Genomic DNA, 14,869 nt, shown 5'->3' with positions numbered 1-14,869 from the left:
GTTTTCTCCTTTAAGGCCGTGTATCATTTACTGGAATCTCTTGCTCCCGACCAAAAGCTTTCAAAAGGGTTATTTTTATAGTGGACTATTGTGTAGCAGGTGAAGAGGGATCCGCTAGAGGCTGTTCGGCATCTTGCCAGGGAGGACAGAATTTGTGGTTAGTGTGCCAAGAGGATGGGAGTTAAGAGCTTCCTTCTGTGTCACTCGGATGGCCCCTGCCACAGACGCTGGGATAACACCAGGACCTTTTGCCCTTGGTATCTGGTTCAAGGGAGACCTGTGTCTGTGTGCACTTTAGTGCTGACGGCAGAGCTGTAATAACAGCTGCAATGGCAGATTGAATTACAGCGACTCGCACTCAATTGATATTCAGCCATCCCATGACAGCAATTCCCAGGATGTTCCTCCACAAGAGTCCTTCAGGTTTCCACTAAATGCACCAACTGGCATTACACTCTGGGCTTATTTTCCATGTCTTAGTTTACATGACAGTAATCTGTTGCTTAGCTGCCACAGCCACATGGCTGGCTGTCACTCTCAAATCAAACTGTAACGAAGAGCACCATTAATAGCCCTGACTGTATGAATGTAGGATGCGCTTTTAGGAGTTTATGGAGGTTTATTTTTTAAATTTTCCCTTGCTTTATCAAAAGGCACCCGTTACAGCTTCTCCGAGGGAAAAGTGAGGTTGGGTGGGGAACTCACATCCACATGGTCCTCTATTAAACTGAGGTCAGCAAGTGACAATAAAGAACACGCCTCCTTGAGGAAAAGCTGCCTCTCAGCTCATGAAAAGCCTGAGCAGCCTTTCTGACAGGCGCCAAAGATTGGCATACGTGAGCTGTCAAACCAAGGGCAGATGAGAGCCTTCCACTGAGAAATATATTATAGAGCTACGGGGCCCTGGACTCATTCCTGCTCAGAACTTTGGCCCAGTCCAGCAAAATGCTTATTCCACGTGTGCTTAAAGTCAAGCATGTGAGTAATCCTGTTTGACTTCACTGGGGCGGCAGGGGCTGGGGACTATCAGAGTGCTTAAAATTAAGTATATGCTTAAGTATCATGCTAGATTGGGGCCAGAGTACTCTGCCATTTTCAGGATCATGCAGTAAAGCTCCAGATATTCTCAACTGGCAGTTTACAAACACCGAGGGCGTGTCTACACAGGGACACTCAGGAAAGTAAATCCAAATTAACTAAAGGTGTGAATTTAAAGCACATTAGTTCTACTTCATTAATGAATTAAATCAGAATTAAAGTGGCCTTAATTTGAAGTGTCCACACAGGGATTTAATGTGGTTTAAACTAATCCACTTTAAAGTCACACCGTTAGTTAATTTGGATTATTTATCTGGAGTGTCCCCTTGTAGACAAACCGTCCCATTCAGTACTGAAGTGGCCTTGGTGCAGTTTAGCTTAATCCACTGCCGTAATGAAGAGGCTGCCTCCCATGATGCACAAGCCCTAAATCAGGGGTTCTCAGACTTTTGTACTGGTGACCCCTTTTCACACAGCGAACCTCTGAGTGCAACCCCCCCTTATACATTAAAAACACTTTTAAATATATTTAACACCATTATAAATGCTGGAGGCAAAGCGGGGTTTGGGGTGGAGGCTGACAGCTCACAACCCCCCATGTAATAACCTCGTGACCCTCTGAGGGGTCCCGACCCCCAATTTGAGAACCCCTGCCCTAAACCAGATGGAACTTTATAGGTGAAACCCAAAATCCCAGCACAAGCAAAGTGAATTGAAAGCCATTGTTTCCCCCAACAAACTTTCGAGATTTTGCATTAACAGTGACTGTTATCAAACTTACTCATTTTAAAAATCTGTAGTTTTAGGGTTAATTATGCAAATCTGACTTTTGGAGTGGGGAGGAAGGAACTGGGAGTGGCATGCTAGGGATACTGATTCATTCCAGCATTCAAGCAACTGAAGCCTAATCAAGAATCAGAAGTCAATGCTAGCTTATACCATGTATTGTGCTGAGCTTGGAGTTTGAGGCATGGCTTAGTCACATTCTGTCTTACTAGCTGGATCAGTGCTACAAAGTTTGTGTGTGTAAGAAAGAGCAAAATGCAGTCTTGTTAAATGCGGCATTCAAAGCAAGGAGGTGCTCCAGAGAGCTCAGCTGTAACACAAATAAGAAAAAGGTTTTATATTGGAGCAATGAGGAATGATGCCCAAATGGAACTGAAGGGAAATGGAACAATTAACATGAGGTCTAATTGCTCCCCAGCTTAGTACTTTGTAGTAGCCTTAGCCGAGTCTCTCCCACCTACCTGGATTTCCTGAAATGTGGGGAAGTTAATAGGTTTTGTTCTGCGCTGATACAGCTCTCCGGCCAAGGTGAGGCTGGCCCTGCTCAAATCAGTAATTCAAGAGGGCTGCAAGATGCAGGAATACCCCAGCCCTGGCTCAGTCAAAGCAGGCACAGAACACCCCTCATGGTGAGAAAGTGGTGGTTGTCTCGGTCTCCATAGCAAAGGAGAACCGCCTGTTCTCCCTGCAAGTCGACAGATGCCAGAGCCGATCCTGGCTCAGGCAACCCAGCTCCTTGAGAAGCTTGACGAGGTCATTGCGGAACTTGACGCCAATGAAGGCATAGAGGAAGGGATTGAGGCAGCAGCGGAAGCAGGCCAGAGTGTAGGTCACGTCGTCTGCCACGTCAAGCTGCTTACTCTTCTCGCACTGGCTGTCAGTATTGTTGAAAGCTGAGATGGTCTTGGCCAACATGACGCCATTGTAAGGCAGCTGGAAGACGACGAAGACTATCACCACAGCGATGATGACCTTGATGGCCTTGTTCTTCTCAAAGTTACGGGCTTGGAGCAAGGTCTTGACGATGACAAAGTAGCAGACGGACATGACCAACAGGGGTACTAGGAAGCCAAAGACCATCTGGGACACTTTGATGCCAGTGTCGAACTTGTGCAAGTCGGTGGTGGCGATGATGGAGCAGCGGGGGGTCTCGGATGCGTTCATTCCACTGTGGACCAGTTCTGGGATGGAGAGGACAAAGGCCAGGATCCAGATGGAGAAGCACGTGATCTTGCTGATGAAGATCATGCGGGAGCGGAGACGGTGGGCGGAGGCAGCCTGGACAATGGAGAAGTACCTGTCAATGCTGATGGCCAGGAGCAGCAGCATCCCGCTGAAGAAGCTCATCTTGCAGATGCAGTAGACGGCTTTGCAGGCAAACTCCCCAAAAATCCAGTACTTGGCTGCGCTCGTGGCCCAGAAGGGGAGCGTCAGCAGGAAGAGGATGTCCGCCAAGGCCAGGTTCAGCAGGTAGATGTCGGTCATCGTCTTAAGCCTCTTGAAGTAGATGTAGGTCAGCATCACCAGCCCGTTCCCCAAAAGCCCAACGATGCAGATGAGCGAGTACATAGTTGGGAGGAATGCGGCACGGAAGCTCCGGACTTCGGCCTTCTCACAGAGAGTCTCGAACATGTTGTAATCGACAGTGACGTTGGCGTCATAGTAGTCAGTGACATTGTTGCCTGTGCACAGCTAGAAAGGGAAGGAAACAAGCGTGCTCAAGGCCTTACCCTGCAATGAGGCAGATCCCTGGTAAACAACACACTGCAGGAGCGAGGCCTGAACTGGGAGTGTAAAGTGAGTAAAACCACCAAGCCTCCAAAAGCAGAGAAATCCCAGATCACTTCCAAGCCTTTCCCTGGCGAGCGTCATGAGCAGAGCTGGTCAGAGCTTTTCAGTCAGTTTTGTTGTTTGTTTGTTTTTGGATGAAAAATGGAAATTCTATAGGAAATGCTGGAGTTTAACTAACATTTTTCATGTTTTCATAGAAAAAACAGAAACTTCAGAAAAAAAAAGTCATACTTATTGGAACAAAAACTTTTCCTGACCAGCTCTGGTCACAAGGAATTTTCTGCTTTTCCTCCTTGAATGTTCATCCACACCACTTCCCTTAAGATAATGGGAAGTGCAGATCAACTCCGGGAATAACAAATGGCATGGAACCGACAGAGCGGTGCCATTTAATAATAGCTGGCTTTTATACAGGGGGCCATGATCCAGGATGGGGACCCTAGACACAACCATAAATAAATTAAAATTATATAGTGGCTTTTGAACTTTTGGGGGATTCTTAGTGATGAAACTGCTAAACTAGAGTGGTAAAGCAAGAAATCACTCTCATTTAGCAGTTTCATCACCAAGAATCCCCAAAAGGTTCAAAGGCCACTAAACTTCAGGGGAGAAACAGACGTGGTATCATGAAACACACAGCAACCCGTCAGGGTAGAAAATGTATGCAACAGACCCTGGAAATCAGTGATTCTCGAACTTTTGTCCTGGTGACCCCGTTCACACAGCAAGCCTCTGAGTGCGACCCCCCTTATACATTAAAAACATTTTTAAATATGTTTAACACCATTATAAATGCTGGATGCAAAGTGGGGCCTGGGGTGGGGGCTGACAGCTCCCGACCCCCCATGTAATAACCTCGCAACCCCCTGAGGGGTCCCCACCCCCAGTTTGAGAACCCCTGCTGCAAATGGAAAGTAATGACCCAAGTAAGCCTAGCCAGGAAACATCAACATCCCTGTTCTCAAAGTGTCCTGTAGGTTCTTCAGAGATGCCCCCAGGGGACAGAATTTTGGATAAAATTAGAACTGATCGTGACAGGTCCCTAAAGGCCAAACAAAACTGAACCTTAATTTGAGCAGTTCAAACTTTGGTTGCCCTAACACTTCATCGACAGGCAACTCTGCAAGGGGGAAGCAGCTAATTACTGCATGAGCGAAACTGATCCTGTGAGGCTTGCAGCCCCGGGTGCCAGGGCTGAGAGCCCTGGATCAGTTTCAGATGCATGCTTTCATCTACATCCTTCGAAGGCAGTCAGTTGCTAATATCAGGGTGGCCTCTGCACCAGTGGGAATGGTGCCCTCGTGAGCAGACCTGTGGGTACAGGGTGAATTTGCAGAAAGACCTGAGGGGTGGCATTAGTCCAGACAACCTGGCCAAAGCTTCCCTTGAGCAAGAAAGCAGCTGGATGCTGAAGAGGGAGTTGGATTCCTTATAGATTTTCAGGTGAGACAGTCAGACTGGCACAGCCCACAACTCATTCCTTAAAGAGGCTCCTTGTTTCAAGTGCTGTGCTCAGTGGTGCTGCCTGGAAGATTTTTTTTTTAAAGTTTCAGCCTATGGTGTATTAAAATGTTGGTGTGTTTTTTTAACTTAATCTGTGTGCAGGTGTGCTTTGAACTACTAGACTCCTCACTCTGAATTTCAGTGGCCCTCTAGTCATCTCACTAAAATTGAGTGTATTGTAGAAATGCCAACTTGCACACCGATTGACTTACAAAACACCACTTGAATGCACCACAGTCACTTCACTGGTATGGAATGTAGACATGGCGGTATTGCCAATCACAAGTGTTCAAAAATTGAGTCAGGTCCCCCCCAAAGTCATGAGATTGGCTTCAATTTGGGAGAGGGTGGGGGGGGAATTAAGGTTCCTATTTGATTTCTGGTTTTTGGAGCCTTTAAGGGTCACATTTTCAAGCTTTCCTCACCAGCCAGAAGGATTACAAACACTGGCTTTTTAAAAACGAAAGCTGAAACGCTCGCACAATTGCATGATGCCGGAGCCGGGGCTATAAGAAAAAACACCAGATAGCGTGAGATTCATGATAGAATGGTGAGAGTAGGCAGCACTGAGACAGCTCTCCTTAGATGCTTTCTGGCCCTCCTAGATCCCAAGGCTGGATGGGTGCACTGCCATTATCTAATCAGACCTCCTGTGCAACACAGGCCAGAGAACTTGCATAAAACAATTGCTACCCTTGCTCTCCCTGTTATGAGTGAGCCTGTGAAGTAGCAGAACCGAAGAACTTTGGTGTGGTTGTGGACAGGGCCCCTGGGGGAATGACATGACTGGGGGCCCCCACCTCAATGACTTTCTGTATAAAACAATAAGAGAGGGTCCCTACAGCCCAGACAAAAGCCAGTGAGTGAAGCTGCCAGGAAATGAGTGACACTCTCTCACTCGTCTCCTGCTGTTTGACTCAAGTTCTGTTGCTGCTTCTTCTCTCTCAACTTGTCTAAAGAGCAGCATGAGCTTGTGATATGTGCACCCAGCTTGTCTCTGTGCCATGTCTCTACTACCCTCCCTTCCTCTCTGCAAAGATGAAAGGTTTCCCCTCTGGGTGGCGTCTGCCTGTTATTGCCATGAATCTTAGCGTGCTCTTCGGCTCTGCCAGGCTTGGCTTTCACCACATCCTGCACGGATCTGAAGCCTGCGACCCGAAGTGAAAGGGGAAAGAAACCCACCGCAAAAACCTTCCCTTGTGTCACAGAGCCCTGACAGAGTCTCATACTGTGGGGCGGCTGAGGCATGCTCCCAAAGATGCAGCAGTCCTAGAGTACAGCTGGTCCTGGCACAGAGTTGACTAGCAGGTCAGAATGGACAGTTCAGGAATGCTAGATTCTTTCACGTTTCCCTTTTCCAGCTCTAGTTTTACTCTGAACTGGAGGAAGAGGAGGCGTTCATGGCAGATGAGGAACTCTTCCTCCTCCTGCAATGTGCCACCCATCAGGCCCCAATCCTGCAGCCCTTTCTCACATGAGCAAAGGCTGCAGTATTAAGTCACTATGAGCAGATTTTTCCAAAGAGCTCAGCACCCAACAGGTGGGAAACCTGCCCATTTGGTTAGGTGCTGAAATGGGAGCAAGGCTGTCGGTATGGAAGCCCTTCTGGACATCCCAGGCTTAATGGTCACTTTGCATTACATTCCTTATCTGTAGTTCGTTCTTTCTTTCCTCAGGTCTCACTGGCTCAGACAGTTGTTCTGTGAATTCTCCCCACTTTGCTCTAGGTGGTCACCTGAAAACCCTTTAGGATTCTAATGTGAAAAGTAGTTTCTATCAGAATCACTTTTGCTGCTGCTTTATCTATCAAAGTTATCCGCACCGTCACCTGTACATTCAGTGCATGAACGCAGCTAGATTTCAACCAAGTTCCTTTCTGGTTTTTAACTTCTTACCTGGAAAATGAAGGGAAGACTCAAAACAACCGTCACCTTCACCTGTTTACCTAGAAAAGGAGGAAGCACAATATTAGTGGTTGCCATTAAGAGGGGTTCCCAGGTAACGTACATTTGTCCTGGAAATAAAGTTTGAAAATGGTCTCCAAGTTTTAACATAATACATTGCACTGCTATAGCGTCTCTCATCCATGAATCCCAAAGCATTTGACAAACCTTATTAAGCCTTGCACTGATGGATAAACTGAGGCATAAAAAAAGAAGTTAAGGTCCAGATCCTCAAAGGTCTTTATGTCCCTAATTCCCACTGAAATCAGTGAGAGGCGCCTAAAGACCTTTGAGTTTCTTGGCTTATGTGACAAACCCCAAGTCACATAGCAAGTTAGTATAAGAGCAAGAAATAGAAACCAGGTGAATGAAGTTAAAGACTGAGTGAACTTGTGTTTGGTTTATCATGATGTCTGGTTTATTTTTAGTTATTTCTTTACAAAAAGCCTACCACGGTTGCAGGGGATGAGGACACCGTCAGCAGCCAGCCATGCATAGCTCATACATGCCTCTTAATTGTGGGCTAAAGCTTCCTTAATGTGAATTTAAAAAAAGTACGGCTGTGTCTGTGATAAATTTGGTCTGGCTGTTCCCTGACAGAAGACTACAGAGCAAGGAACTGAGCTCACCTACAGGATACATTTGACTGAAATTTATTATACTTGTCTAAGTGTCAGAGCTGACTTCTGCTTTGAACTCAGAGATGCTGCCTGCTGAAGACAGGGAAGGAAAGAGTAAATTCAGAACCAGGAGTGATGTGCTAGAGCAATCGCAGACAAGCAGCTCTTCCTCCTGTGGTTAACGAAGGTGCAGAGGCCAAGTGAAAGCATTTTGCTTTCCACTGTTTAAAACAAACTCTGGTTTCTTGCCTCAGCCACCTAGGTTAGAAGTCGATCCTGCAAACTGTGAAAGCCCTCAGTTCCCTCTGAAGCCCAACTCCCTCCCTAGGCTTCAGAGATATACCTACCTATCTGATAGAGCTGAAAGGGACCCCGAAAAGTCATCGGGTCCAGCCCCCTGCTTTCACTAGCAGGACCAAGTGCTGATTTTGCCCCGGATCCCTAAGTGGCCCCCTCAAGGATTGAACTCACAACCCTGGGTTTAGCAGGCCAATGCTCAAACCACTGAGTTCTCCTGAGTAGACTGGGCCCTTCCTGCAGCTCTTAGGAGCAGGTGGGGTTGTTTGCTAGGACATCTGCAACCCCCTAGTAATATTTAGCACTTGCTTCACACAGGGATCAACCAAGTAATAACCCTGAGAGGCAGACCCCATCTTATCAATGGGGAAATTGAGACACGATAAAGTCAAGGGATTTGCCCAAGGCCGCTTAGCAAGTCACTGGCAGAGCCAGTGATGACCCATTGGTTCACAGCCTTTTGTTTCTTCCCATGCTGCCTTTGTACCTTTAAACCCATTCATTACTGAGTGCGAATTATTCATTCACTCCCGTTGTTGTTACAATCCTCCTCTGTGTTCAGCTCTACGTTCTCTCGGATTGCTGGCTGCTGTTTCTCTGCTGTGCCTTTGCAATGCCAGTTTGTGCCCGGGGCTCAGCTCTAGGAAACTCTTGGGCAATTGCTCCCATGCACTGGGCGGATTGATAGCCATTATTTCAGGAGTCTGTTGTCACTTTGCCATCTGTGGGTCCTAGGTCTGTAGTACAGGTAATGGCTTTATTCAGATAAATGGTTAGCTCAGTACTGGGTGACAATCAGACTGTTCATGTTGATGTGAGAACAAATGAGGCCTAGTCTCCCTATAGAGCGATGAGAGAGTCCTGGTTCTCTTCCTCCCAGAGCCTTCTGGGAACTTACCACAAAGTTTCTCAAAAGTCAAGGCCTTGGCTGGAGATGGGACATGGGCAGGGCTCTCTCTCTCAGGGGCTTGGCTGGCTGGTGCTCCCATGCTCAGGGTCTAGCAGGTCGCCACATGTGGGGTTGGGAAGGAATTTTCCCCCAGGTCAGATGGGCAGTGACCTTGGGAGTTTTTCACCTTCCTCTGCAGCATGTAGCTGTGGGTCACTTGCCAGCTTCTGTCATCAAACATCTGATATGACTGTGTCTTGTGCACACACCCTTCCCTCCCGCAGGATCCAGGACAATCCCCCGTCTGGGGGCTCCTAGGTGCTACAGCATTAGACACAATACAGAAGCACAGACACTTTGGCCTCCATGTTTCTCTGACCACACTACGTGGGGTACCAGGGAAAGCCGCAGATGAGCAGTGAAGACAAGTAGGACCAGAAGAGCTGCCAGAATGGATTAGACCAGTAGCCCATTCAGTCCAGTATCCTATCCCTGACTGTGGCCAGCACCAGATGCTTCCAAGGATAAAGTAAAACACCTCCTCCCACCTCCGAACTGGCAGCAGGAACGACCGTTGAGAGCTGCTACCCCCCACTGAGAGCAACACCACCACATATAGGGCAGGAAACCTGGAGGGGGCCCACCATTAGCTGAAACAGCTGGTGGAATTTACTAAGGCAGAACCCAGTTTGGAGGGGACACAGGGGCGAACACCCCAACTCTTCCCAGAAGCCCAGTGGGATCTTTAGTGATTAGCGAGGCCTTTGTCTTTTGTTCATCTCCTCCAAGACCGCACCTCCGGCAGCATGCAGCCTCCTAGCTCCGGGCTGTGGCAGGAGTTCTGTAATTTAAAGGGCACTGCATCTCTCATCCAACCGCTGACCAGATCTGCCCCCACTTAACCTCTGAGTGACAACATCACAACCCCACAGCGGTCTGGCTTTCGCTTTGGAGAGTGATACTGAACTGAAAACAAAAGTGACTCACTTTTGTTTTCCTGTGAAGAGCCCCTGTTTTGCTTTCTTTAGGAGTTTTCAGTGTTACTTGATTTCCAGTCCCAAGAAAAACTGCTCCCCCCCCGGGGCAGTTGACAAGCCAGAAAGGACTGACTAAGGAGACAACTCCTTCCTACCTGGCTTTCCCTCACCAGCTTGTTGAGCGAGTCCCATTCTAAGTGCAGCGGAGAGAGAGCCCACCGCCCTATCTCGCTAACCCCCCTGCTGGGAGCCAGGCTTCCCAACGCACTGGGGAGAGGAAGTGGCGGGCAGGAGCAGAGTGGAAATGGGCCAAACAGCCCCTTGAACTCTGGAGTTTCATGGGCATGTTTAAGACTTTTTTTTTTTTTTTGGCCTGTGGCTGTTCTTGGTATTTTCCTAAAGTTTCATCTCTCAAAATACTAATAGAAAATCCCCCCCTTGAAAGTCCCTGTGATGACAAAACTCACAACCATGCTAAATCGAATCAAATCAAATCTCCAGGGCAGGGAACTCGTTCAGACTTGAGGTCCAGTGGCCCCCCCTCCCTCCAGGTCCTTTGGGTGTTTTCCGTACATGCTCTTCAACCACTGGTTTCCAAATGCACCACATCATTCCAGAAGACGTGCACAGAGAGGCTTCCAGCTCAGCCTGGTTCCTCTCCTGGATCAACATGGGAGCAGCAATTCCCAGCTGAGAGCTCCTCACTCCTTCTGGAGACAAGGTAGGATTAAAAAAAAAAGCTCAGGATTGGCCCATCTCTGCTCCCATTAAATCACTGGCAAAATGCCCATTAATTTCAGGGGGCATGGAGGTAGGCCAGCGCTGAGTGCTTTTGGCTGTCTCCCCGCAGTGTATTCATTATCTCATTGCACAAGGGGGCAGATCTCAAGCCAGATCAGGGAAGATTCTGCAGCAGGAGGCATTTGGGTTCAGCTGCACAGCCTATGCAGAAGTAAAGAGATGGAATTAGGAACAGGAAACTTTAGGCTGAGCATCAAAGGAAATGCTTCCAGACCATGGGATGTATTTGGCTATGGAACAGCCTCCCAAGCGAAGGAGCAGAAACCCCATCAACTGGGGCATTTAAAACTAGACCGGGCACAGTCCTGCAGAATGGACCAGAAAACCATCCCACATGGACTCTTGCGCAGTGAACCACAAGTGACCTAACAGGTCTGCTCCACCCTCACCTGCTCTGAATCTATGATTCATAGACTGGGGTAGGCTAAACTCTCACCCAGAAATGGTCGTTTTACACCCATTTTGCACTGTAAATGGCTGCACCAGGTGCAGGGTTACAGGGAGTTCACGATGCCACTGGATTTTCAGAAGATGGCTGGAGAAGACTTTGAACAGTAGCAGCAACAGACCCAATAAATTCAGCAGAAAACCTGCCCGGCTCTTATAGAAGAGAGTCTGCTCTGGGGCTACGGCCACAGGCGAATGATTATCGCGCACTAGCCAGAAATACAGAACCTGCGTTTCAAAGACCTAAACCCACATTTAGACTAAGGGCACATTTTCACGGCAAGTTAACGCAGTGCGGTTAGGCAGACGCATGGTAGATTTAATCTAGCCAGTGCGGGTAACAAGACGAGTGAAGATGTAGCCATACAGGATTTGGTGTGGGCTAACCACCCCAATACAAGCCAATTGGGGACCCTGGGTACATACCCAGGAACTGTCATGAGCTGAAATCCATGCCGCCACATCTGCACTACTATTGTCCTCGTTAGCTAGATTTAAACTGGCATGGGTAGGCATAACTGTGCGACCAATCGTACCTTCCTGTGCGGTGTAGACATACCTACGGGCTAATGCAATGGGTGTTTGTGGGCTTGTCTTCATGTGCAGTGTCGCTGTAGTGCTTTAGTGAAGACACGACTACACCAACAGGAGAGCTTCTGTCGACATAGTGCTGTCTACAGCAGGGGCCAGGTTAGGATTGCCAAACCTCCAGGGTTGTCCTGGAGTCTCCAGGAATTAAAGATGAATCTTTCATTAAAGATTGTCATGTGATGAAACCTCCAGGAATATGTCCAACCAAAATGGGCAGCCCTAGGCCGCCAGGTTGGTATAACCATGTTGTTCAGCAGTGTGGATTTTTCACACCCTTGAACCATGCAGTTATGCCGATGTAAGTCTGTAGCGTAGACCTGGCCTGTGTTTCAGACAGGATGTCTGCTTAGGCAGAAGCTGCTTCTGACGCCCCCCTCACTCTCTTCAAACTCTGTGACCTTCATGGAAACCACCAATTTCTGAGAACGAATGGTTCATCATCATTCATTAGCATATTCAGTCTCTCTCGCGGAGGTGTTAGTGCCCATAGCGCCCCTCTCACGCTCTCATTCTGTCACTCAGCTCTTGCCAGAAAGGCCTAGTCCCTCATTTCAGTAGCGAAAAAGACCAGTGAGGTAAAACTGGGCCTTTCATCTCAGGCACTCGCAACACGTTGTGAGAGCAGCAAGAAATAAACTCTTTCCCCACCCCCTCATGGAAATTGTGAACCAAATGAGAGTGCTGCAGAGATAAACAGATTAGCAGAAAACTCATTCTAAAAAAAAGAAACTTGTGTTTTCTGCCGTAAATGCGGTGTCAGTAATAATCACCCAGCCCCAGTCTGAAAAAGCACTTTAGCACAGGAGTAGTCCCAGTGGCTCCAGTTGTGCTGGTAGTAAAGTTAAGCATGTGCTGAAGTGCCTTGCTAGATCAGGTCCTACGTCCCTTGAGCGGGAGCTTGCTATCTTTACACAACTGAGCAGGGATTTGTAACGTGAGTACATTTTGCAGTCTAGGGTTTCTAATCCATAATCTAGTGTCTTGTAGGCTTTCACAGGGCATGGACAATGAGGTGACCTCCCTGTCGTCTCCCCATATTTATTTAAGCGGAATGGCCTTCTGCACCTCCCTCCTTTGCCCGGCACGCCAAGGCTCAGGATTCTCTACCCCTGAACGGAGCACACGTTCCATGACAGCTGTCCTAGACCTTGCCCTGTGTTTGTCTGTCTATTATTCGCAGTCTATGTTCACGGTGGGCACGTGCCGCTGGAGTTTCAAAAACTCCTTCAAGAGGAAGCATGGTCTTGGGATTCAGACTGGACTGAGATATAGGAAACCTGGGTTCGTTCCCCAGCTCCACCACCATCTCCCTGCGTGACCTTGGGAAAGTCACTTAATTTTTCTGCATCTCAGTTTCACCATCTCTGAAAAGGGGAAAATACTTCCTTGAACCCACCTTTTCTCTGTCTTGCCTATTATGGGTGGGGTTTTCAAAGCACGCACGGTAACTCAAAGATCCCACTGAAATAGTTAAGGGGCAGGGACTGTCTCTATGTGCATGTACAGCACCTACACAATGGGACTCATCTCAGCTGGGGCATTTAGATGCTACTGTGAGGCACGTCCTAATAATGGCCCCCAGGCTGCTGTGCTGGCAGAGGCCTAAATGCACAGAGAAGCCTTTTAACTCCCTACTCATTCCAGACTTTGACTTGAAAATACGGCATGAAGATAGGGCAGCAGGACCCACCTTCCCTCTCAAAGCAAAGCCCAACCATCTACTGATGCCGTGAGGCTTCACTGTTCTGTACTCTGTGGTTTCTGTAGCCAGTACCTCAGAGCAGAGCATGCCCTGAATCTGTACCACACACTCACCTAACTATAGCACTGACCAGCCATTCATTCCCAGAAAATCATCAGGTGTCTTTCAATCCTACTTTGCTTAATTCATTTGCAAAGTGGTTCAAACCTTCTGCTTTCTTCTGATGGCAAAGCTGTTACCATTCTGCATTCTCTGTTCTGTTCTCTCCCCCACCCCCCACCTCTCTTTACCCCCTTCAGTCGTCTTGGGATTATTTTTTGCAAGTGTTCTGAGCACTAAAGAAAGTGAAAAGAATTATGTTTAGAAGCAAGCATCAGGAGGAAGGAAATTACTCGAATAGGGCCTGGAGTCTGAAGGATAAAAATATCTGCACTCTAGCTGTTCGGCCACATCTCTGACCCCTACTCTAGTTTCCTACGATTAACTCTGTGGATGCAACAAAACCACTGAAGGCAAATCTGGAACAGGTTCTTGCAAAGCAGACCTGAGCTATAATCAAGCACTCAAGGAGAGTCTTAAATGTTGACAGTAACAAGCTGCAAGTTCTCTCTCTCCAGGAACAAGGCTGATGCCGTATTCCCAACAGCAGACAGCACCAGTGCCTGCTGCTGCTCATTTTGATGCTTAACAATGAAATAATCCATGGAAATACAACTCCAACTTGATTGAGTCCCCCACTGAGAGAATCCAAAACAACTCTGCATGGATCCACGGACCTAAAAATGCTTTGCAGACCTTCATCCATGGAGCATTACGAGGCCCCTTTGAGAGAGAGAAGCACTGTAAAATTATTCCCACTTCACACATAGGGAAATCAAGGCAGAGAGAGAGGAAGTGACTCACTCAAGACTGCACAGGGAGTCTGTGGCAGAGCTACGAACAGAATCTAAACATCCTCACTCCTACTCAAATCACTAGACTGTATCAATGATACTCGGAAGAAAGGGTCCTCTTTGCCATTTAAAAATAGGAAAATTAAGTAGTTTTAAAAATCTGGCTAGCAAGATGTTTCCCCTGTTTGTTTTAAGATGTGACAATTGAGGAAAATTAAAACAATCTAAAAAGAATATTTTAAATAGAAATTAAAAAAAAATATTTCATTGTAATGCACGGCTGCTCCTTTCCTGTCAGTGCCACTTGGAATGAGATGGGGAGCATCCCTCCTAGCGCAGATGAGAACAGGAGTATAGCGCTATAGCCAAAGGATGAGGAAGATGCACTCACCACTGTCCATGGTCTGCCTTCTGCTGGCGTTACAATCTCAGGGTGGGTGAAAGCACCATATACTCCAGTGTGGTGTCAGAGTGCAGCATTTCGTGTGAAGGGCCCCTTTTGGGGAACTCTGGCTTTTATACCCTTATCACTAAGGAGCAATCACATGCTTAGAGGCTGCTGAGATTTATTATGCTCCTCCTACCACCTCA

At 47.6% G+C, this 14,869-nt stretch overlaps 1 protein-coding gene across 1 annotated transcript; it reads right to left on the bottom strand.

Annotated features, from left to right (window-relative positions):
* Positions 1-1,722: 1,722 nt before the first annotated feature.
* CCR7 (C-C motif chemokine receptor 7) lies at positions 1,723-14,753 on the bottom strand. The gene is made up of 3 exons (XM_044999807.1): positions 14,670-14,753; positions 7,014-7,063; positions 1,723-3,516 (listed from the first exon to the last, which is right to left on the bottom strand). Exons 1-3 carry the CDS (start codon positions 14,677-14,679, stop codon positions 2,449-2,451), a joined length of 1,128 nt encoding a protein of 375 aa, XP_044855742.1. The 5' UTR covers positions 14,680-14,753; the 3' UTR covers positions 1,723-2,448.
* Positions 14,754-14,869: the final 116 nt, after the last annotated feature.

This window comes from Mauremys mutica, chromosome 25 (genome assembly GCF_020497125.1).
Source record: "Mauremys mutica isolate MM-2020 ecotype Southern chromosome 25, ASM2049712v1, whole genome shotgun sequence".
Taxonomy (NCBI): Eukaryota; Metazoa; Chordata; order Testudines; family Geoemydidae; genus Mauremys; species Mauremys mutica.
Note: the sequence above shows the minus strand (reverse complement) of the source record. Positions and strands in the feature narration are given on the sequence as shown.